Here is a 22,415-nt window from a genome sequence, read left to right as displayed (position 1 = left end):
CCTCCACTAAACCTAATTTACCTTATCTGATCAAGTAACAACAGTACTTAACTACTCATCGTGTTAGTTTGCCTCAGTTGGAGCTTGACAGCTATGCAAAAGTTGTTCTGGTGAATTCTGACACCAAAGTCTGTCTTCAGTGAAACTGCAGGAACATGTAGGTAGAACTTTGCTCGAAGTGCTCAAAGCCTCAAAGGTTGAAATAAGTGCCAGTATATATATGTCAGTGGGTAGAGGTTACCACTGAATTTCACGACGTTGATGAGTCACCTGCATTGGCATCTTGTTTAGGACATCCAAACACAACAATGGATTGCTTTATGCTTTGTTCAGACTTCAGACAATGTCCATGCAATGGACCAGTCATTTCTTCAGAAAGTAGTTGACGGACCTGGCCGTAGTAGACACGTTTTGTTATTAGTTTTTTTAAGAAATGAATGAGATGATGACAGTAAAATTATTCAGTCTATCCAAGAGTAGAAGCCTCCAAATTTACCGAGTCAAAATGATCAAGAAACTGAAACAGTTTGAGTCTTGGATGATCACATAAAACTATGACATCCTTACGGTCCTAATAACTGAAATTGTAGGGAAGAAAACCTGAACAAGTACATCCAGATCGTCGTCGTAATCTGGGAACAAGAGTCAAGTTCAACAGCAAGGCCTTGGAATAGTATGAGAAGACGCACGTAGAGAAGTTGCAATAGTGTAAGGATCAGTAACTTTCTGCTTGCTTGCTCCACACTTCTTTTCAGGTCGTCTTGACTCTTTTTGGGATGAAATGTTTGTCTCAGCCTCCCAGGTCTTGGGTCCTGATCTTACCAAAGATATACTGGGCTTGCCTGCAACTTCTGGACATTTTCCCTAGGTCGTCGTCGTTGCGTCTCACTTGTCGTACTCCTTTTGTTCGTGATTCACGCACAGACCTTCGTTCTCCTGGTTCTCAGTTTTTATTTATTTTTCGATCTGGATTCTGGACAACCACCACAATGATTCTACTATTAAAATGTCAAAGACTGTTCATACACGTATTTTTCAAATCATTATAACCGAGAAAGTACGCAACAAAAAAGATTACTTTCAGGGCATCATGAAAGGCCTGAAACTACTGGACTGCCAGCGCAGTCTGCCTGGTTTGGACCGGGTCCAACCTTGCCTGCTGATGATCTTGGGTCAACTCTTTTTTATGGCGTTCAGCCCATGCCAGCCCGTAGTTGGCAATCTGTTTTCTCATGACTAAAACATGCTGAGATTTTTCTACTTAACCCCTCTCAACATATGAAACCAGGTATTAAGTCTCCTACCACTACTCCAGCGTCCCCTATCATCGCCGGTTCAAGATGGCCATCACCTCTAATTTTGGGGATGTTGGATTTAAGTCGGCGGTGTGGGGGCCATCACCGCCTGGTCCATAACCAGTGTGATGACTTGTCATCACTGCCGGTTTATGACACAAACCGGAGACACCATTACCGCCAATTCGTAATATGAATGGGCAGTGACGAGGACCATCACCGCCGGTTCCAACAGCCACATTGGCCACCGACTTTGGAACCAACGGTGAAGTCCCGTTTGCAAAGAGTCATTCTATTCTGTAGTAGTGTGCCTAATGATCCTATTAATAAAAATAAAACGGAAAAGGTCCATTTGACACTACTAAATTCTTATTCAGTTCGATATACTCCCCTCAACTTAAATGCGAGACATGAGTGCTTCTTTAGCTATCCAAGTCAGATATTTTTACGAAGAGACATATCACATATGTAAGAGTTGTGAGAGATAAGAGAAGAAATGGGGAAGAAAAAAAGAAACGAGTTCGAGGCAAAATGCATGACATGTGGGCTCTTTGGTCACTGTAATGAGTAGACGATAACTGCCTGCCAATGGAACCAGAGGGTAAAATATTAATTTCGATAGCTGAGAGCACTCTGTCTATTACTTGAACTCAGAGGGTACATTGGATTGAGGTAAGAGTTCAAAGACAAATGTACTGTGAAAATCAATGCCCACATCTAATAACGTTGTCTTCAAACTAGCACGGCATTACATTTTTTTAGATTGAGATCACGGCATAACATCAGTGCTTACGACTGTGAAAATCTAAAAAAACAAACAAAAAATCATGCACTAGGCTTTTTTTCGTGTGTGTGTGTGTGTGTGTGTGTGAGAGAGAGAGAGAGAGAGAGAGAGAGAGAGAGAGAGTAAAGTACTCCGCACTTTCCAGGAAGCCTCCACTATCACTGTGAAGAAGGTTACAAGAAAGAACAAATAACAAGACTAGTATTTTAGTGTTTTTTTCTTAAAACAACTAAGACCATAGACTCTGAATCAGTCGGTCAAGATCATCTTGCTGTCTGCTATCCTTCAACACGTATTTTTCAGAGAGGAAACATCTTGTCATCTGCTTCGATGTTTCAGATTAATTCTGCTGAAACAACCAACGTACGACAAACAGCTCAACAAGACCTTTCCTATATAACCTCCGTCGCAACATCTCCCTTCTCCCATTGAATTTACTAACTTCATTTTTTTCTGACAGCAGCTTAGTCTCACCAGAACAACAAGAACTCTCAACAAACAGCTTAAGCTCAGAAGCTTACGAAGCGACATCAATGGAGACGAAGTTAGCAGCCACTGCAACAAGCCAATATTTGGAACCTGTTTTGCAAGAACCATGTGGTATCATCCTCTTCCTCCAGTTCCTCACATGGTGCATCTCAATGTTCAACATGTTCCTCCCCAGCTCATGCCAATCCAGCTCCTGCAACTGTAGTCCCGCCGCAAAGGCGGCACCGGAATCGGTTCTCACCGAAAGAGAAGTAATCAAGACAAGGAGTAAGAATAAGGACGATGACATGGAGCTGGCACATGAAGATATAAACACCATGATGAGAAACATAGGCCTGGATTTCGATCAAGAAAACAGTATGGTCTGCAAGTGCATTGGCAATGACTCTATTGCTCAGATTTTCGATGAGGATGAGCCCAGCTTGCAGGAGGTATGGCAGGCATTCTTGGTGTTTGATCACAACAATGACGGGTACATCGACGCGTCGGATTTGGAGCGAGTGCTCCGGAGTCTAGGATTAGGGGAAGGTGTAGGTGTGGATGAGTGTGAGCAGATGATTGCCAAATACGACGTGAACAAGGACCGGAGAATAGACATAGCAGAGTTCACCAAGGTTTTGGAGGCTGGCATTTGCTAGTTTTTCTATGTGTAATGTTTGGTTCAATGTCCCAGAAGCAGAAGGATTGATATGCAGAACAGGATCCGAGAGTTGGTTTTGGCAAAAGTAGCAGAAAAAAAAAGATATTTCCCTTGTTCTGCAATCTCATTTTACCGTGTTAAGTTCGGTCAAATTTGACAAAAAAAAACTTTTTCAGTTCCATGAATGCAAAGCTTCATCATACTTGGGCATAAGGCATATGTATAATGGTACAAAAAATACAACTTTGGCCTATGATCTTATTTCTGAGCAATATAACAAAATATGTTTAACCAAGATATCAATATATTTAGTATATGATCGAAAACTTTTTATATTTCCACTCTAATAGATGAAAAAAAGTAAGCTAGATGTGGTTTTAAGTTACATCCTGAACCTGAACAGAAGAGGGCAAGGTCCTGAAGAAAGTTGTTTCGTTTTGTTCTTTTTGATGATGGATGTTTATTCTCCAAATGTTCTCTTTTGGCTGCTCTAGCCTGTAAGAATGTCAGTGGTGTTCTGTGATTCTGTCTAAGTTTACTTGGTGCCTCATGTCGATCTGGTGTCTCCAGCTTCTCTTGTAATGCACTAATATTTGCTTTCTATAAAGGATTATGAACACTGTTCTGAGAAAAATAGTATACAAGAGTAGCTCGAAAACTCAAGTGTTACTTGTAGTCACGTCTCTGGCATAGCAGAGTTTCACAGCGAGCCACGTAGTGCATTGAAGGGAGCACAAATATTTATTTTTTCATTGAAAATTGATTTTAGTCCGATTGGGCAAACTAAAACAAAACTGAAGAACTGAAGAGTTCTGTTTCTTAGTAATCTGAAGCTGCAAGCAGACAATGTCAAAAAATTCCTGGCTATCACATATCATGGATCAGCAATGGCGCTCTTCGTTCAGTGAAATTGTTACCTATTGGATTGTTGACCGAATGTTTCTAATTTTATGAGAATTTATAAAATTTTGTTTCTAACACGTCTCATGAGAATCAATGCAAAGCCTCTTAAAAAGGTCCTCAATAGACTTTTTGTGTTGTAATCAGGCTGCGTGATTTCAGTGGGCATGGTCGGGTACTGAGTAAGGTTTTAAATAACCAGTTATAGCTATCGCTAACTCAGCTATTAGAAAGAATAACTGCTATAGTATTTAGCACTCTAAAATCGGCTAAACACCGTAATGGCAGCCCCGCCGTTAAACGTTTTAGCCGGCGATTTAAAACCTCGGTGCTGAGTCGCTTGTACGGTAGGCCTACTAGACATTCCTGGCCCAGTAGATCATGGGCCTCGACAGGCCCTGCCCAAAAACAGCCTCTGGCAGGCAGCTCTCGTTTCAGACTCGGCGGCGGTTTCATCTGTTGCCGTCGTCGTCTCTCTCTCGTTCCTCGTGCCCCCGCGCGCACTCGCAGCTGTCTGCTTGCCTTTTTCCGCTCTCGGCTGTGTGGATACACTCCAGGAGAACGCATCGTCACGGGCACAGGCGGCCGGCCTCCGACCCGATCTCGCGGCGGCGATAGATTCCTAGCCGCATCAGGAGCCGGTTCTTGGCCTAGCTGCCTTGGCTTGGTGACCTTGCCTGTAGGGAGCTTCGGCGAGTTGGGGGCTGGGTCGTCCTCCTCCTCTTCTCAATCCCCATGGGAGGTCAGAATCGGTCGCGTTACGCGAGGAGGCAGCCCGACCGCCCTTGGCGTCCTCCTCTCCCTTCGCATGCTCACGGTACGGACGGAAAATTTTCGCTCAGCCCCATGTGTTCCGATTTGGTTTCTGGGTTCTGTCATCCCGTGTAATCTCTATCTAGGGTTACGATCGGTTTTCAACTTGTTCGACCTCGGAGTTTTCTTCTTGATTCTTGTGGAACGGAGATTTTCTGGTGCGCTGATCGTTGATTCGAGCTTTAGATCAGAGTAGTGTTTTTTTTTAACAACATCAGGGTAGCTGATGGAAACTACAACCTATTGCTTCAGGCTCTCTCGTCTGTCTAAACTGTTTGCTGAAATGGCAGTGTTACAACACTAACTGTCAGAGAAATACTACCCTGGCCTGGCTATGGCGCATATCGGAGGTAGCCACTCCTGTTTGGGGAAACAGCTAGGAATCTTGAAGGGGTTGGGTATTGCAAAGTGCAGCTGTGCTAGCTAATGTATGCAGTTAGCACAAAATAATCTTGATGTTACATGGAAGTACAGATCTATAAAATCATGCAGTGCACTGTTTTCAAGATATATTTTGAATGTTTCCCTCTTTTAATAGTTGGCTTCAATTAGAAAGGTTCATTTCACGCTTTACATAGATCCAACGGTCGGGATCTTCCAGGTTCAAGCCTTATTTCGCGCCTTATGCGCCATCTTTGATTACTTTGTCCTTTTTTGCCCTTTGCCGAAACGGCTAGCGCATGTCCCTTCCTAATTAAGCAACCAAGTTTTGTCCGTACTCTTGCCTATGAAAGTATGACTATAGTATGGTCCCAAACATGGTGTCTATCTTTTTCCCAAGCAACATGACCTCAAAATTATGGTCTTCTTGAAAATAGACACATGTTCGCTTTTATTCTTGCATGACTAATTGCATTAGATGACATAGTAAATCCAATCATGTAGGAAAGTGTCAAATTTAGCATGCTATGAATTGGCTGTCCAATTTTTTCCATCGTGCTTGATCTTCTTTAATATGAATTGAAGATAAAGTAGAAAACCACTCCTCCATATTAATGAGTTTATATAGCTCGAGTGTTGTGCGAGGGCATATCTTGATGAGCTTCACTTACGAAAGAAACACCTAATAAATAGCTGTAGGCTCAGAAGCAAGTCATCCTAGAATGTTGGCTTATATGTGAATAAGCTAATACGACATTTGCTTGAGATATGGTTTAGAGTTGGAGTAAGTTTGATCATTTAATTAGGGATATGGTTTTGGTTTTAAGCTAGGTTGGGGTGGTTTTCATTACCGTTCTTAATTAAAAAGTAACATGGAATACTTCCACGATAACCAACGAACTAGTTTGCAAGTTGGCACACAAACTGCATTATTAAATATGTTGAGTTGTGTTTCAAATTCAGTTGCACATAAAAGGCCGACTTGTGACGGAGCGTAGCGGAGGCCCGTCGCCGGAGGCTTGGGCTGATAATTTTCTTGTAAGCCGCCGCACGGCGTTGTAACCCGACTCTTGATATATTGAAGTTCTAGCTGGCTGGCGCCCGTGGTTTTTTCCCTTCCGCATTGGTTGGGTTTTCCACGTTAAATCTCGTGTCCCCTTTCAGTTTGATCTGTTTACTTTCATCGTTTATTCATCATTGTTTATAACAAAATATTAGGAAGCCTTGTTACTTTAGCCATGAAATATAAAGGATGCAGCTTCTTGCGAAGTAAGAGACATAATGTTCATTGCCACTATAGTTTTGCATTGCCTATTTTTTTCCGGAGCAGGTTAGGACAAGATTGAAGGCTCACTTCATGCCTTGCGCGTCATGTTTGATTAATTTATCCTTTTGTGCACTTTGCCACAACGCCAGTTGATAGTCCATTCCAGATTGAAGTAGTCGCAATCTGTCAGTACGTTTGCCAATGAAAGCCTTATAGGAGAAAATAAAATTTTATAAAAAGAATTACAGGGCACACAAACTCCTTCATTAAATATCAAGAAGCCTTAATAATAAATTTAGCCAAGAACATATAAAGGTTCTAACAATCTTCATACAAGAAAAGAAACTTGATATTCCTTGCCCACTATGGTTTTACCTATTTTTTTTAGAGACGGCAGGATATATAGGCACCCTGCTTTATGTGTTGGAACCAAAATAAGGTTACAGAACAACCACAGCAGATTACCAGAACATAGACATAATGGAAAAATGCCCTTCTAACATAACCAGCAGGATAACTTTTGTCCTATATATCGATCTTCTTCCTTTGAACTGCATTCATCTTTCCAGTTTTAGTGTTGCAGACTTCTCATTGTCATGAATTTCTTATGTCATGGTTGGATACCATTAGCTATTTCAGCAATATGAGTAGTTGTCCACGTTTTTTGTAATATTGTAAGGTTTTGTTGTATATTTGTCTATTTATCAACTTTTTAGAACAAAAAGGCCACCATTTCACTGGTGAAATCAGCATTATTGGTGCAGAGGTCAGCATACATAGATTTGAAATAACATTACCTTCCAGTAATTAGAGGGCGCCACATGACCAACTTGCTTGTATATTTGATGCTGCCAATTAAATGAGCATCCTTTTATGATGCCATGTGATTAACACATGAACTTATTTTTGATATATATCTGTTTAGAAGGAACCTTGAACGGGTACGTATATAATAGCTTCTGAACTTGTCTTTCTTTGCGGTCGTATGTACACATGGATGATTGTAAAAAGTTTCAGCTCTAGGGTAATCAGTTTCTACCCTTATCTATAATTTGAAATAAAAAGTCTTTTCTCTTTCAGGTCACTGAACAATGAACTTTGTTCTAAAACTTCAGTCTGGTATTTTCCAAATTTGCCCAGAAGAGTATTGGTGAATTTAGCTACAAGGCAATCTATTTATGTTTTCTTTTGTTACAGTTTGCTGAACGCAGTAGGTTAGCGAATACTGTATCATCCTGCATTACCATGACACGGCTCCATAAAATTCTAACATTTGTTTTCATATATGCAGGACACAAGCCCCGCTCAGTACCATTATGGGAAAGGGAATTCTGCAGTTATGTTGGCAACATTTCCTGGCAGAGGTTCTGCGAAAACAAGCGATATGTTTCCATATTCCCTGACCTTGAGCAGTGGGATGATTCAGGAGCCTTTGAGAACTTCCAGAATGCAAAGGCAAGGTTCTGGGCTAACTATCATGGCCAACATTCTGATATTCCTCTGCCGGACCCTGATATGTACATTGATAAGGTCGATCACCACTGCAAAGTTGATCCTGAATTGGTAGCTGACCTTGATAAGGTACGGCTACCAATTGACCCGGATAACAATTCAGTCATGGCTACCGGATCAGCCGATGCCGGGGCAGACAACATGTGTACTCAGAACCAGTCTGGAGACTGGGATATCTGCATAGAAAAGCCAGCTGAAGTGGATGAGTGGAACTGGGAACCCAGTCCAGGATCCAATGCGACTTGGGGAGGGAACAATGAATCTTCCAGTAAATGGGGTACTATCAACTTCTGTTGGGGTGCTTCTCTGGAGGAGCCTAGTTGGCACAGCTGGAGCAACGACCACTATGCATCAAACAACAGGTATAATAATTTATATGGTAGTTCCAACAATAACAGGTACCAGGAGCCAGGAGGAGGATCCAAGTCACACATCAGGAAGGATAATAACGGCAGCGGACACTTCCACCAGAAGAACAAGAAACTGAGGAACAAGGATGAGGTCTTCGGAAGGAGCAGCTGGAAGGATCCCAGAGGAAGAAAGAAGGAATGGCATCCAGTGCACAACAGGACCTGCCAAAGTGGGCAGGGAATAGAAGATGGCCCTTGATTCAGTGCCGAAATCGCCGAGTTTTTGGTTGAGAGATTAGTGGTTATAAATCTTTTGCTTTGAGCAGTCAGTGAGCTGCTGGTAAATTTAAATTGTACCTGTAAATATATGTTTGAGTTGTGCTGCTGCGTGCTATTCCGGAGCTGTAGTCTTGGTTTTCACGTTGTTGTGATGGGAGCATGTTATTTCCGTGTTCACCTGGTTATACTTGTCCATTAGCTCTGTTCATCTTTTGAGGAAGATTTTAAAGTAGTTTAGTTTTCTTGAAGTTGAACCTAAAGGTTTCATGCTCTTTCATCTTTTTTTTCCTACTGTCAATTGCTACGTACGGTACTCTCAAAATAATTGTGGACCGTTCATCAGAATGGAAAACGTTTCATATTACCTCTTATATAGGAAGTAATAGATGAATAATATATAATAAAAAATCTTCCTATTAGATCTAACTAACTTAAGTCATCTACTGTATAAGATCGTGCGATCTGCATGCGATTGGCTTTTTTTTTTTAAAAAAAGAGAGGAAGTGTTAACCTATAGCCCAACATGTTAACAAGTTAGCATGGCAAAAAAAAAAAAGACGTGACATGTTAACCTATAACTCAACATGTTAACAAGTTAGCATGGCAACATGTTAACTTGGCCGCACAACAGGGAAAATAACGTATCCAACATGACGCGTATGTGACAGTTTCCCTTCACATCAAAGAAAAAGATATAATGAGAAGGGATATTATATATGTATGTTCAATGTATCTCACATTTTATTAAAGATGTACGTGACCAAGGCACCCTATTGTAGACCACATAACATGCATGGTTCGTACCTGGCCGTTTTAACGTGATGCACCATAATAATGTGTTTCCGTCTGTTCTTTTTTTCTTTTGCTTTTATTCATGCGAGCAAAGAGCTCTGTGCAATGATCCGATCGTGCCATGCCATCCCAAGGATACGATCATGCATTCGGAGAAACAAACGATGTCAATCAAATCTAATTCCTAGTTACAACGTGACAGAGTGAGAATAGCAACGATGCCACGGTTGTTTTTTCAACCGCCCTTGAATCCCACGCTTTTTAATCTTTAATTATTTTCTTAATTGTTTTAGAGAAAAGAAAAATCAAGGGTTCAGATTTATCACATCTCTTACCTCCTAGAAGGTAAAAAGTGTACTGCAGCTTCACATCTCTGGCCTCTCGGCGAGCCACGTCGCTGTCAGATTCTAGCCGGACGATCTAGGATCTACGCTCTCTAGTCGTCGTAGGCGCAAAGGAGAGAATCTGAGGTAACTTGTGCGTGGAATACAAGCAGTGTGATCCTATGTACATAGCAGAAAAGGGTAACAGTAGAGGACGTGGCAGGATCCAATCCCCATCTTTATACAAAAGAAAAGGACCAAAGATGAAATGAAACGCTAGCTTATGGAAGAATCATTCGTGACTTGTTTGTGGAAGAGAAGCTTGCATGGATGGAGCAAAATTGTAGCATTTTTGGAACAGAAATCAAGCGTTGTCTAGCTTGCTTTTTAGTGTTTACAAAATGGTAGGCCAAGGATCAAAGAAACAAAGCTGTCCGAGACGGAGCTAAAGAAACAAAATTGTAGCACTCTTATAAAGTGCGAGATCAAAGAAACAAAGAGAGATGAAAAAAAAAATACTGAAATGAAGAAACTCTGCTGTGTCTTGAGAGCTGGTGTCTTTCTCTTTTGTTTCAGTGTCTTCCTTCTTTGTTGATCCCTGCTATATAGAGTACTATGCTGTAATGGTTACGTTTCGAGCTTTATAAGAGCCGGGTTTTACCTTTGTCATCAAAAAACAAAAAGATAAGATTTGCCAGCATGTGTGGTCCGGCCGGATGCTATACTTGCCTTGCCGGTGGGTTGCCGTTCTCGTGCAGGCCGGCCTGGACAAACAAATACTTCGCCGGCCGGTTGGCCAGTGCTCAGATCCCACGTATGCATATGCACGCATGCTGATCTAATGCTTGGTCACCTCACCAGCCAGCCACCACCCTTGCATTGCTAGCTAAACTCGTAAACCCAAATCGATCGATCGAGCTAGAAACCGTGCGGGTGCGGCATCCGCCGGCGGCCCGCCAACGGCGGGCGAGAGCTAGCTAGCAACATGGCTGAGCTCGCGGCGGGCGCGGTGACCTCGTTGCTCGGCGTCATCCGCAACGAGTGGCGGCTGCTGGGCCGCGTCGGGGGCGACGTCCACTTCATCCGGGAGGAGATGGAGAGCATGAACAGCTTCCTGATGCACCTGGCCAGGACGGTGCCGCCCGGCGGCGAGCACGATGAGCAGGTGCAGACGTGGATGAACCAGGTCCGGGTGCTCGCCCACGACTGCAACAACTGCATCGACCTCTACCTGTACCGCGGGAACCCCGACATCCACCTGGGCAGGGACCCGCTCCGGCGCTGCCTCCGGTTGGTCCCGTGGTTCCTGCAGAAGATGTTGGCGCAGCACCGAGCGGCTTTGGAGCTCAGCGTGCTCAAGGAGCGGGCGCGGGACGTCGGCAAGCGGCGGCTGAGGTACGGCGTGGAGGTCCCGAAGAAGGCGGCCGCTGCTCCAGGTCCTGTTCCTGGGGCGGTGCCGGCGGACGCAGCACATCAAGGCATGCGCAGCAGGGAAGGTTCTCTCGTCCGCGTCGACGACGGTGGAGAAGACGGCGGTCACGACCAACTGTGGACGACGACGGCGACTGATGCCGCTTCTGGTCGAATCAGAGGAGCCCTCTTTGGACTCTACGTTCGGGAGGACTACTTCAACGACCAGTTAGCCGAGTGGATAGAGCAAGTTCGAGCACAGGCACAGTGGAGGGCACCTGACAGCCGAGGGCGTCATGACACCCGATGCGTCGCCTTTGTGGTGCCCAGCACGGAGTCTGGTACTATTGCACGGCAAGCTTCGGCTGTGGCGAAGAAGCATGTCAAGAACACCATCTTGGTCGACATCCCATCACTGCACATCTGGCGTATGCTAGGGCCCAAGAATATCCTCTACTACATCCTGAGGGAGATCGAGCTCAAAGTTAAGCAGCGGGAGGCTGATGCCAAATCCCAAACCCAGCAGCAGCAGCAAGGCCAAGGGATTGACCGGTGGCGCATCCGCGGAGAAAAACAGGCAAGGATTAGAGAAATCAAGACAGATATTAAAAAATTGAAAGTTATCGAAAAGATTGAAGAGATCAAGACTCACATTGAAAAAGTAAAGGGCGACAACAAGAAGCTGCAGCCGTACCTGACCAAACCAACAAAGGTAAGGGAGAAAAACCCGGATGTGTTTATCGGATTTCTCGAAAATTTATCGGGTTTACCATTTTTCTTCCGAAAAAATAGAAAAGTTCCCTCAAACTATACATAAAATAATCTAGTTTATCTCCAAACAATCTAACAAGAAAAATAAAATATCACAATGCATAGAAATGAGAAGACATATGGACTAGAAGTAAGAGGATGGGCACGGATTCAAAATTACTAAATTTTTTTGAGAAACCGGTCACTACTGCTCCACTGATAAACACGATTATCGGTTTTCTCGTTTTTTACGCTGAGAAAATTTTATTTCCCTCCAACGCAGAAGGAAGATTACATTACCAAAAACAAAATCTTGAAGGAAGACCATGCCTTAGCTGAACTCCTCGTCCTGCTGCTCATGCCATCGGCTGCCGCGGACCAAATGGACAAGAAAAACATGCTTACATTGGCAGAACACCACGATGTCATAATTGAGAAAGCAGCCAAGAAGCTCAAAGAGCATATGGAGCAAGTAAATACAAAAGCCGCGGGACAAGGGATTATTCACAGTGTTGCCCAGTATGAACACATCCTGCATGACGTGTTCCCAAGGATGAGCAGCAGCACCAGCCAGCCCCAGGACGCCCAGGAGGAAGACACCAGACAAGCCACTACCGAAGCTACTACACCGGGCAAGATTCAAATCAGGGAAATTGTCGACAAGGTTAAACAGGAAATCCTGAGCGAGGTGTTCATGGCGATCGGTGACAAGGGCCAGGAAGCCACCAAGACTGATACTACTACTACTACTAGTACTACTACACTGGATGAGGCTCAAGTGAAAAAAATGATCCAGGAGGCAATACAGCAGTTGAAGGAAGAAAAACCAGCTGACAAGAAACAAGAAACAGGTGTATCGGGTGGTCAGGGTCCAACCACAGAAGCTCCTAAAAAAGAACCCAACAAGCCAGACACTGGTAGTAGTAATCCAGTGAATACAGGCCAGGAGAAATCCACTGACAAGAAACAAGAAAATGATGATGAAGCCACGAAGAAGACTGGAGAAATCCTGGGTTCTACCATTAAAGAAACCACAGAGAAGATGAAAGATATCCAGAAGAAGATCAAAAGGCAGCTGGATATCAATGGAATTGTGGCCAAGATTAAAAATCATCTGAAACGTGAAGAGACCCTGATCATCCTTAAAGTAGATGACAAATATGTGAGCCAGTGGGAGCAGACCAGAAGTGCTCTGAGCCTGTTGCCTTGCATCTCCGTTGTGATGATTCTGACCAAAACAGAAACAAATCTAAAGAGGGCCAAAGAAGAATACTGTTATCCAAAAGGGGAGCCCATAGACTATTCTTCTCTTGCTGCACTCTACCATGGTATTGTGCTGGAGATTACAGGCCTGCAGAAGAGTGAATACAACGACGATGAAGCCCAGATTTTGCGCACCATCTTGGACAAGTGTGAGTCAAATGAATTGTGCATGAAGATCTTCGCTCATGCTTTGTATGCCAAGCCCAAGAGAAGCAAAGAAGAACTGCACAGGCTGCACAACAACCTGCAGGCGCTTCCGCAGAAATCATACCATAGTATTGCTATGAAGATGTTCAAGTTCTCCTGCAGGGATATGCCTAAAGAGTACCAGTCCTGCTTACTGTACCTAGCTATCTTCCCTCGAGGACACAAGATCAGACGGTCAACCGTGGTAGGGCGATGGGTTGCAGAACGGATGATAACTACAGAAGATTGGCGTTGGTCCAGTTCAGTGCAGATCGCTGAGCAATGTTTTGACGCTCTCGTCACCAGGGGGCTTGTTTGTTCTGCTGAGATCAGTGCCACTGGAAAGGTCAAGAGCTGCATGGTGGGTAATCTAGCCTATGACTTCATTACCAAGATGGCCAAGAAACATCGCATTGTGGAGCCACGCTTGTCACATCACTTGGTTCGGTTCTTCTCCATTTTCAGTGATCTCCATCTCCGCGTGTCCGACAAGATCAACGATTTCCTGGAAAGGTTATCTGAATCATCTCAGTGGCCTCGGCTTAAGGTGCTTGATCTAGAAGGCTGCAGATGCTTCAAGAACAACCGGCGCTACCTAAGGAATATTTGCAACAAGATAGTGCTACTCAAGTATCTAAGCCTAAGGGGAACAGATGTTAACTGGCTTCCCCGTGAAATCAACAACCTTCGCGAGCTGGAGGTATTGGATATCCAGCAGACAGAGGTGCCCGAGTCTTTCACGAGAGATCTCCTGCTCCTGAAGCTGAAGCGTCTGCTGGCTGGAAACAAAAGTCCAAGTCCACACAGAACCGGCGGCGTAGGCAGCACATCATCCCACGACCATGTCCTAGTTCCTGTAAAGATCGAAAAAATGTTAGACATGGAGGTACTATCCAATGTCAAGGCAAAGAGTGATCAAGATTTCGATGACATCGGAAAGCTATGGCAGCTGAGGAAGCTTGGTGTGGTTATCAATATCAAGGACAAGCATACTCACCTCATGAATTTGCTTAAAGCTATCAGTAACCTGCATGAGTGCCTCCAGTCTCTATCAATTACTCTTGACGCAACAGGTCACAAGGGGGCACCTAGCAGAGATTCGAGAGACTCTCCCATGGTTCTGCTTGACAACAAAATCGAAGAGTATCCCAAGGTTCTTGAGAGTCTCAGCATCAGTGGAAACATACACATACTGCAGGACCGGTTTCTTCCATCAGTGTTGACCGACAAAAACACTCCACTCATCAAGCTAACTCTAAGTAACACCTTACTGAGACAGGACAACCTAGTGGCCCTCGCCAATCTGCACATGCTACGATGCCTAAAGCTTCGGCACAATACATACACCCACAACAAACTCACATTCAAGGAGGTTCAGTTCAAGAAACTTGACTACTTTCATGTTGAGGGCTCCAACTGGATTGAGATCAGCTTTGAAGAAGATACGGCAGCTCCAGAGCTCAAGAAGATTGTTTTGTCCTTCGACAACATAGAGTCTATTGGTGGAGTGCATCACCTTAAAAACTTAGAGGAGCTTGAGCTGAACAAATATAACAAGGGAAGCAGCAGCAACAGTGGAGGCATCACTGACACCACTACCACAAACCCTGCCGATACCTCTGTTGCCAATCCCTCGACCCTTCCACTGAATGCTAGTGCTGCCGCTGTCGTCCCCTCCACCGCAACAGGCACTGACCCCACCACCTCTGCCCCAGCTGGGGGCGCTGCCAATCCCTCACCCCGTCCCCTGACCGCTTCCACTTCTGCTGTGGCCAACGACCATGTCCCCTCCACCCCCACAGTCCGTAACCCTGCTCCCTCTCCCACTGCTAATACCACTGCTGACGCTGTCAATCCCTCACCCTCTACCCAAACCACCTCCGCTAACCAAGTGTTGATTCCAAAATTGCTTTCTGATGCCAGACAAGTATCCAAGGTGACCCTTTGTGGTACAATGCTGAAGCAAGGCGGTCTACGAGCACTCGCAAGGATGGAGAACATACGCTGCTTGGTGCTCCTGCATGAATCATACGGTGAAAGGCGGCTTGACTTAAACAAAGATGAGTTCCCAAGACTCAACGTTCTTATTGTGAGCTGCTCTACGGTCACGGAGATCAGATTCGAGAGCGGGTCTTCTCCTAAGCTCGAGAAGATCGTGTGGACCTTCGCCAACATGAACTCCTTCTCCGGCATCGGGAACCTTACAAGACTGAAGGAACTTGAGCTCATTGGGGACTCCCTACCCGACCGGGTGAAAGAAGACATTGATAAACATAGAGATACAATTCGTTTCACACACTACAAACCGGAGAGTCAAGATCAAACAGTAAGAGGCACAGAAAAAGGGGATAGTGTTCCAAGTCGCGTGCACATCTGGAAGGACAAGCAGGTTTGGTGCAGGAGGAGGAACTACTGAAGGTTCATCATCGAGTCCCTCCTATGGTTTGTACTTCTGTGCTCATATGATTTGCCATTCTATGTTCCTATCTACGTGCGTGGTGTCTGCTTGCGCGTCGATCTATGTGTTTGGTACCTTAGCTTGTTCTACATGTGTGTCCCTGCACAATGGTTGAGCATACTATGCTCACAGATTTGGACTTGTGTGGCTTTCCTCTGTATTGACTGTGAGCTGAGGCATTCATGCTGCATGTTCTCTATTGTAATAAGTGGAATGCTTGTGTGCACATTTGATTTGTTAATGTACTGTATGTGTGTGCTACACCAATATACACTATGCTTCGAACGTTTGATTGACTGGGTTCTACGACATGAAGCGTGTGGTTCATGTCTCATGCATGAATTCATGCTATCTAGCTAGGTCCTTGAATCAGATATGTATATTTTGATGTATGATCTAGCTAGTCCCTTGAAGCAGAGTTTTACGCGTAGCGCAATCCGCGTTGGTAAGAATGTAAGGTTCGATTCTGAAATCGATATTAGTGGTGTCTGTCCGTACCTCTTCTCGCCGACGTGGATGCTCCTGATCTCCGCCGCGCCGTGCAGGTTCTTGGTTAACTAATCTTTTTTAATAAATAAATTCACCATAATCATGGAAATCTAGATCTTGCAGTGCTCTTATACAAAATCATCAATGGAAACTTTTCTATACTGGTGATTCATAGCCATAGGCCTGCACTAAGGTTTCTACTGGCGTCTAGTCTTTGTACCAGAGATCTTGTGATGTTGAAGCTCCCACATGTATGTGGAGGAAAATTGTAGCAGGGGAAGAGGAACCAACTGCGTGCCTGGATATCCCTGAAGGCCTGAACTCATTCGGCCGCGATCACGAAAGGAAGCCAGACTGGATCTATTTAACCTCTCACCGATCACTCGAAACAACGTTATGAGTTTGCACAGTAATCAGTTCCTGCAGCAAATTGGACGAACCAAACACCACGCAAAACAAAAATATTGGCCCAAAGTCATGAGGTGTTCTCATCCTCTCGCCGACCAATAGTTTTGACACTAAGTTCCAGGTTCACAAAAGATTTTAAATAGAACTATCATGAGGCAATATTCAATATTTTAAGAACATACGTGTAACCATACACAAAACACAAAACACCAACATACACATCGGATTCACTAGCAAAACACCAACACAATCTGAGCCATCGAGCGCAGAACTCAACCGAACCATCTGATTAACACAAACATACACATGGACGTAACACAGCAGTGTGTTTGATCCTTGGTATAACTTGTACCAACAGAAACATAGGCACCCAAAATTCACAGGCGCATATCATGGTAACATAATTGCACAAATATATATGAAATCATAGTACAGGACACAATGCATTTGGATGATAATGATAATATTAGTCGAACTCCATCCAAAAGAAATTCTCAATACACAGTAACAGATCTTCTCAGACGGAACCATCACACACAAACTTCCCCCTTCTTCCTCTAAACCTACATAATTTATTCTATCCAGCCTCACCTCACAGTATATACATTACAACAGGATCTAAAGGACTATTACCATCCTACCGCTTCTTCAACCTCTGGGTGTCAAAACTCGAATCCAGGACAAAAATCAAGCCGCAAAAGCCCCCTCAACACAAGCTTTACAACCGACCACCAAAATGAGACACAGACAAAGGAAAAAGCAAAGGCAGAAACTTCGCTTCAAGCACTACATGTCAGCCTAGCAACAACACCAGCTACTGTCCCTAACTAGGAATTTCAGAAGTGGAAATCCTATTCCTAACTGGGAATCTCTTGTGTGCTTGAAAGTCCTCAAGACCCTCTCCATAATGGACATCGGCAAGATAAGGCTGCAGCAGGTAGTAACCAGAAGAACAAAGGGGATGACGCCATTCACCTTGTACTATGGCTGTATAACAGCTCCTACCAAAAATGTATACCTAAAGAGAACTAGAGTAAAAAGTGACCTAGACTTGGCAAACCCTACTAGGGAGCGACTATAACATCAATCCCAAGCACTAGGAGCCCCAGCTCCACCATATCCACCACCACCATATGAAGAGGAACCACCATAACCACCACTGCTGCCTCCACCGTAGTAGTCGCCACCTCCACGAGAACCCCCCTTGCCGAATGAGGAAGAGTCACTGCGGAAGTCACGGCCACCGAAGCGGCTCCCACCTCCAGACCGTCTGTTCCTCCCCCCACCACCACCATAAGATGGGCGAGCTGCATAGCGTGAGAGCCATGCAGGTACTTCCTGGTTAGATTCTTGCATTAGTTCAGCAAGAGATTTTGCCATTGATGAGTTATTATCGTTGAAGAAGGCAGTTGCAAGGCCGCTCTTTCCTGCTCTCCCAGTTCTTCCAATCCTGTGTACATAGTCGTCAATATCATTGGGGAGATCAAAGTTCACAACATGAGCAACATGAGGAATGTCAAGGCCCCGAGCTGCCACATCTGTAGCAACCAAGATAGGAGTCTGCCCACTCTTGAAGGATCTCAAAGCATATTCTCTTTCCTGTCAGAAACAGTAGATCAATGCATCAGGAATAGAAAAGCCACTGCTAACATTCATCATGATTTGAAACAAGTATATAAAAAATTAAAAAGTCAAATTGAACATGGTTAAATGATACAGCAGTCTTGGAACTTGGATATAGATACGAGCAAACGTAAGCAACTCATGAGTCATGTGCGTGCTACCTAATAGCAATATTTTCAAATAGCATCCTATTTATAGATTGCCAGACACACGTTAGACCAGGTAGCAATAGTAAGAGCATAATATTCATTCATGGCACTAACTGCCCAGTGGTACTGCACTGAACAGGTGTAACTAAATGCTCTGAGCAAATCTAGCTGTCCTAAAGGGAGTACAAACAAAAACAAACCTGCTGATTTCTATCTCCATGGATAGAAGTAGCTGGAAACCCATTCATGCACAACCAGCTTTCCAATGAATCAGCACCCCTTTTGGTTTCCACAAAGACAAGTGTGAGAGTTTGCTGCAGCAAGGGAAAAAAGAAAATGAGTACTAATAAAGTAAACATATCAGGAAAGTTGATTCGATAGCATGGACAAAAGAAATTAGCGATCGAACATTACCTTTCCAGTATCTCTTTGGGCATGAAGAAGGTCCATCAGGTGACTTCTTTTATCTGCCTCCTGCACAAATTCAATTCTCTGGACAATCAATTCAGTACTCGACCCAACTCTTCCAACAGCCAGGAAGATGTAGTTCTCCAGGAAGTCTGATGCCATTCTCTGTATTCATTGGAGTAACATCCATATCATTAAGAATACAAAAATTGAACAACTTTTTCATTAGAATAAATAAAAAAAATCCAAGAACTCAGCACAGCGAGCAGCTTGATTACTTCACACAAGTCACAGATGATCATCACCAAAGAGAAGTTGAAACAATAAAGAATAAAAGGTGCTTGAAGAAGAAAACTAGTTTGGAAGAAGTACAAGTACTGGCTAGCAAAGGATAATCCAATGTCCATGCTATTTTTTTTCTTTTCAAGTTTTCATGCAAAACATAGGCTGAGGGCCTGTTTGGATGAGGGGGGCTAAACTTTAGTCCCCATCATATCGGATGTTTGGACACCAATTAGGAGTATTAAATAATGGCTAATTACAAAACCAATTGCATAAATGGAGGCTAATTCACGAGACGAATCTATTAAGCCTAATTAATCCATCATTAGCACATGTTTGCTGTCATGTTGTGCTACAGCAAACATGTGCTAATGATGGATTAATTAGGCTTAATAGATTTGTCTCGTGAATTAGCCTCCATTTATGCAATTGGTTTTGTAATTAGCCATTATTTAATACTCCTAATTGGTGTCCAAACATCCGATGTGACGGGACTAAACTTTAGTCCGGCAGATCCAAACAGCCCCTGAGTGCAGACAAGGATGAAAAGAATCACATATATACAATGCCAAGATAATCATGCTATACCATACTATGATAGAAATGCTTCTACATTGAACATAACAATAGAACAGGCATATAAAATAAAATAGCAGCATTAAATAACATACGAAAAATTTCAGCTACACAAGTACGGCAGTATCAGATTGCCAATTCAACATTCATAAACATCATATTAAACTAACTAGAAATTATATAGCACATCGGGTCACAAAACTACAAACAAGTTGCTTTGCCTAAGCTCATCTAGCATGGAAAGAAATTTTAAGAAAAATATGCAAAGCTAATACCCACAATGCTCAATCACACACAGGATATCAGTGGGGGAAAACATGCCAAGACTGTAACAAGAAATAATACAGAAGCGCGGCGAGGACCACAAATTTATTAGCAGAACAACAGCTTACAAGAAACGGAAATCTTATTCAGGAGATGTCTCGGTTCAACATCTAATATCACAGTAATGTTAACAAATAAACAACAGCTAACCTGGATTTCTTTTGGGAATGTTGCACTAAAAAGCATTGTCTGCCTGACACCTGGTGGAGGCATGTCCATTTGCTCAACAATTCTTCTGACTTGTGGTTCGAAACCCATATCAAGCATTCTATCTGCCTCATCAAGGGCAAGGTATCTAATTGACTGCAATGACACTCTTGCCCTTTCCAACAAGTCAACCAAACGGCCAGGGGTAGCCACAAGAATGTCAACACCCCTCTCAAGATCTCTTAACTGCAAGGACAGAATACGACTTTAGGATGTGATAGAAACCTAAGCAAATAAGCTATGGTGATAGTTCAGCAATTCCAGAGAATATGTGGGGGGAACATATCTTGCATCATGACAAGTCAGGAGAACTACTATGGTTCATGTCTTGATACTACAAGTATTAACTAGCTAAGCTTTGCATTGTAGCAGCACAAGTTTTTCAATGTAAAGCTCATAATTCTGTACACAGGGTTAGTCTAGACAAATGTATGCCAGGCAAGCTTCAACCGAACCAATTGAGCTATTAATAATTAAAGAAGAGTATAGATAGATAGTCTATCCATAAATCATCCATGAGAAATCCGCTGCTCAAAAGAAAAAAGCAGACCTGCTGCGTAATCGGCGCTCCTCCATAAGCAACAACTACCCTAACACCAGTCTGGTACGAAAATTTCCTGGCCTCCTCATGAATCTGCCCACAAAAACGGAGCACAGCATCAGCAACCCGGATGAATCTGGGGAAAACTAACTAGCTAGCATCCTTCCTACAGCACCACAACAACAAGAGGAAGAAGACGGTGACCTGCATGGAGAGCTCCCTGGTGGGCGATAGGATGAGCGCGGACGGGTAGGCCGTCCTCATCCCCATGCCCCCGCCCCGCTGCGGCCTCCCCGCGGGCGGTCCCCTCATGATGCCGCTGATGATGGGGAAGCAGAAGGCCGCCGTCTTCCCGGACCCGGTCTGCGCGCAGGCCATGAGGTCCCGGCCCGCGAGCGAGATCGGGATCGCGTGGCGCTGCACGGGGGTGGGGCGCACGTACCTGCAGCGGCGGATGTTGTCGTTGAGCGCGGCGCCGAGGTCGATCTCGGCGAAGGTGGCGACGGGCGGGGGCACGTCGCGGCCCGAGGTCTCGACGGGGATGTCCTCGTAGGCGTCGAAGTTGATGCCCGTGTTCTGGTGGTCCTCGAAGGGGGCGGCGCCGTCGGCCGGGGCGGCGTCGGCGGGGGGGAGGGGGGGCTCGGAGCCCGCGAAGGGGTCCGGCTCGCGGTCCCAGCGGGGGCCGCCGCGGGGGCGGGCGGCGCCGGCGCCGAAGCCGCCGCCGGGGCGGGAGAGGAGGCCGGCGGCGGAGGACGGGGCCGGGGCGGCCGCGGAGGAGGCGGAGCGGTTGCGGAGGTGGGGCGGGACGTAGGAGGAGCGGGCGGGGCCGTTGGAGGCCGCGGGAGCGGGGGCGGGGGTGGTGACGGGCGGGGGCGGGGCGGGCTCGGCGTCGGCGACGTCGGCCCAGGACGTGCGGGAGGTCGCCATGGCGGCGGCGCGGAGGGGGGGGAGGGCGGATCTGCGCGGCGGCGGTGGCGGCGGAGGGGAAGGGGAAGGGGGTGGATTTGGTGTGAGCTTTTTTTTTTTCCTGGGAGGAGGGGTCCGATTCCGATCGATGGGGATGAGGTGGGTGGACGGGAGGTGGGCCAGTTGTAATCCGGCCTGCCTGCGGCTCGCTAAAAGCGGGGTGGGGGAGGGAAGGGAAGCGAAGAGGCGGTGGGCGGGCGGCGTGTGCCCGTGCGTCGCCGCGTCGGCGTGGCCTTTTGGTCGGTGGGGAGGACAGGTGGTGGAGGAGCGGAGGCGGAAAATATCTCGGGCTCGGCCGGGTGGGTGGGGGCTCTCGTGGCCTTTGCTCCGTCACCCAGGCATTTTTTCCTGCGTCGGGTTGCTTCGCGGCGTACCGGGTCCGGCGTTTCTAGATGGTTCTGGAAGGCGGCGAACCGTGCTGCTACTAACGCGGGATCTTCTCCATCGAGTTTGGTTAGTAAAGAATGTCATGTCACACGTGTATCCACAACATATAAGTGGCTTTTGGGAGAATTTCTCCAAAACAATTTAACTAGTAAAGTTAAAAGCC

The 22,415-nt window shown here is 45.2% G+C and overlaps 4 protein-coding genes across 4 annotated transcripts; 3 read left to right on the top strand and 1 right to left on the bottom strand.

Moving 5' to 3' along the window:
* The first annotated feature begins 2,526 nt into the window (after positions 1-2,526).
* On the top strand, positions 2,527-3,498 carry LOC112903341 (probable calcium-binding protein CML45). Its single transcript, XM_025972585.1, has one exon. It carries the CDS (start codon positions 2,613-2,615, stop codon positions 3,204-3,206), a length of 594 nt encoding a protein of 197 aa, XP_025828370.1. The 5' UTR covers positions 2,527-2,612; the 3' UTR covers positions 3,207-3,498.
* Positions 3,499-4,843: 1,345 nt separating this feature from the next.
* LOC112872316 lies at positions 4,844-8,690 on the top strand. The gene is made up of 2 exons (XM_025935421.1): positions 4,844-4,925; positions 7,861-8,690. Exons 1-2 carry the CDS (start codon positions 4,844-4,846, stop codon positions 8,688-8,690), a joined length of 912 nt encoding a protein of 303 aa, XP_025791206.1.
* Positions 8,691-10,810: 2,120 nt separating this feature from the next.
* On the top strand, positions 10,811-16,141 carry LOC112872315. Its single transcript, XM_025935420.1, has 2 exons — positions 10,811-11,947; positions 12,269-16,141. Exons 1-2 carry the CDS (start codon positions 10,811-10,813, stop codon positions 15,848-15,850), a joined length of 4,719 nt encoding a protein of 1,572 aa, XP_025791205.1. The 3' UTR covers positions 15,851-16,141.
* Positions 16,142-17,206: 1,065 nt separating this feature from the next.
* LOC112902487 (DEAD-box ATP-dependent RNA helicase 52C-like) lies at positions 17,207-21,986 on the bottom strand. Its single transcript, XM_025971603.1, has 6 exons — positions 21,104-21,986; positions 20,909-20,992; positions 20,302-20,544; positions 18,976-19,134; positions 18,762-18,875; positions 17,207-18,388 (listed from the first exon to the last, which is right to left on the bottom strand). The coding sequence occupies exons 1-6, from the start codon at positions 21,824-21,826 to the stop codon at positions 17,873-17,875; spliced, it is 1,839 nt and encodes a 612-aa protein (XP_025827388.1). The 5' UTR covers positions 21,827-21,986; the 3' UTR covers positions 17,207-17,872.
* Positions 21,987-22,415: the final 429 nt, after the last annotated feature.

Source organism: Panicum hallii, chromosome 8, assembly GCF_002211085.1.
Source record: "Panicum hallii strain FIL2 chromosome 8, PHallii_v3.1, whole genome shotgun sequence".
Taxonomy (NCBI): Eukaryota; Viridiplantae; Streptophyta; class Magnoliopsida; order Poales; family Poaceae; genus Panicum; species Panicum hallii.
The sequence above is the reverse complement of the archived record's forward strand: the minus strand, read 5'-3'. Positions and strand labels throughout refer to the sequence as shown.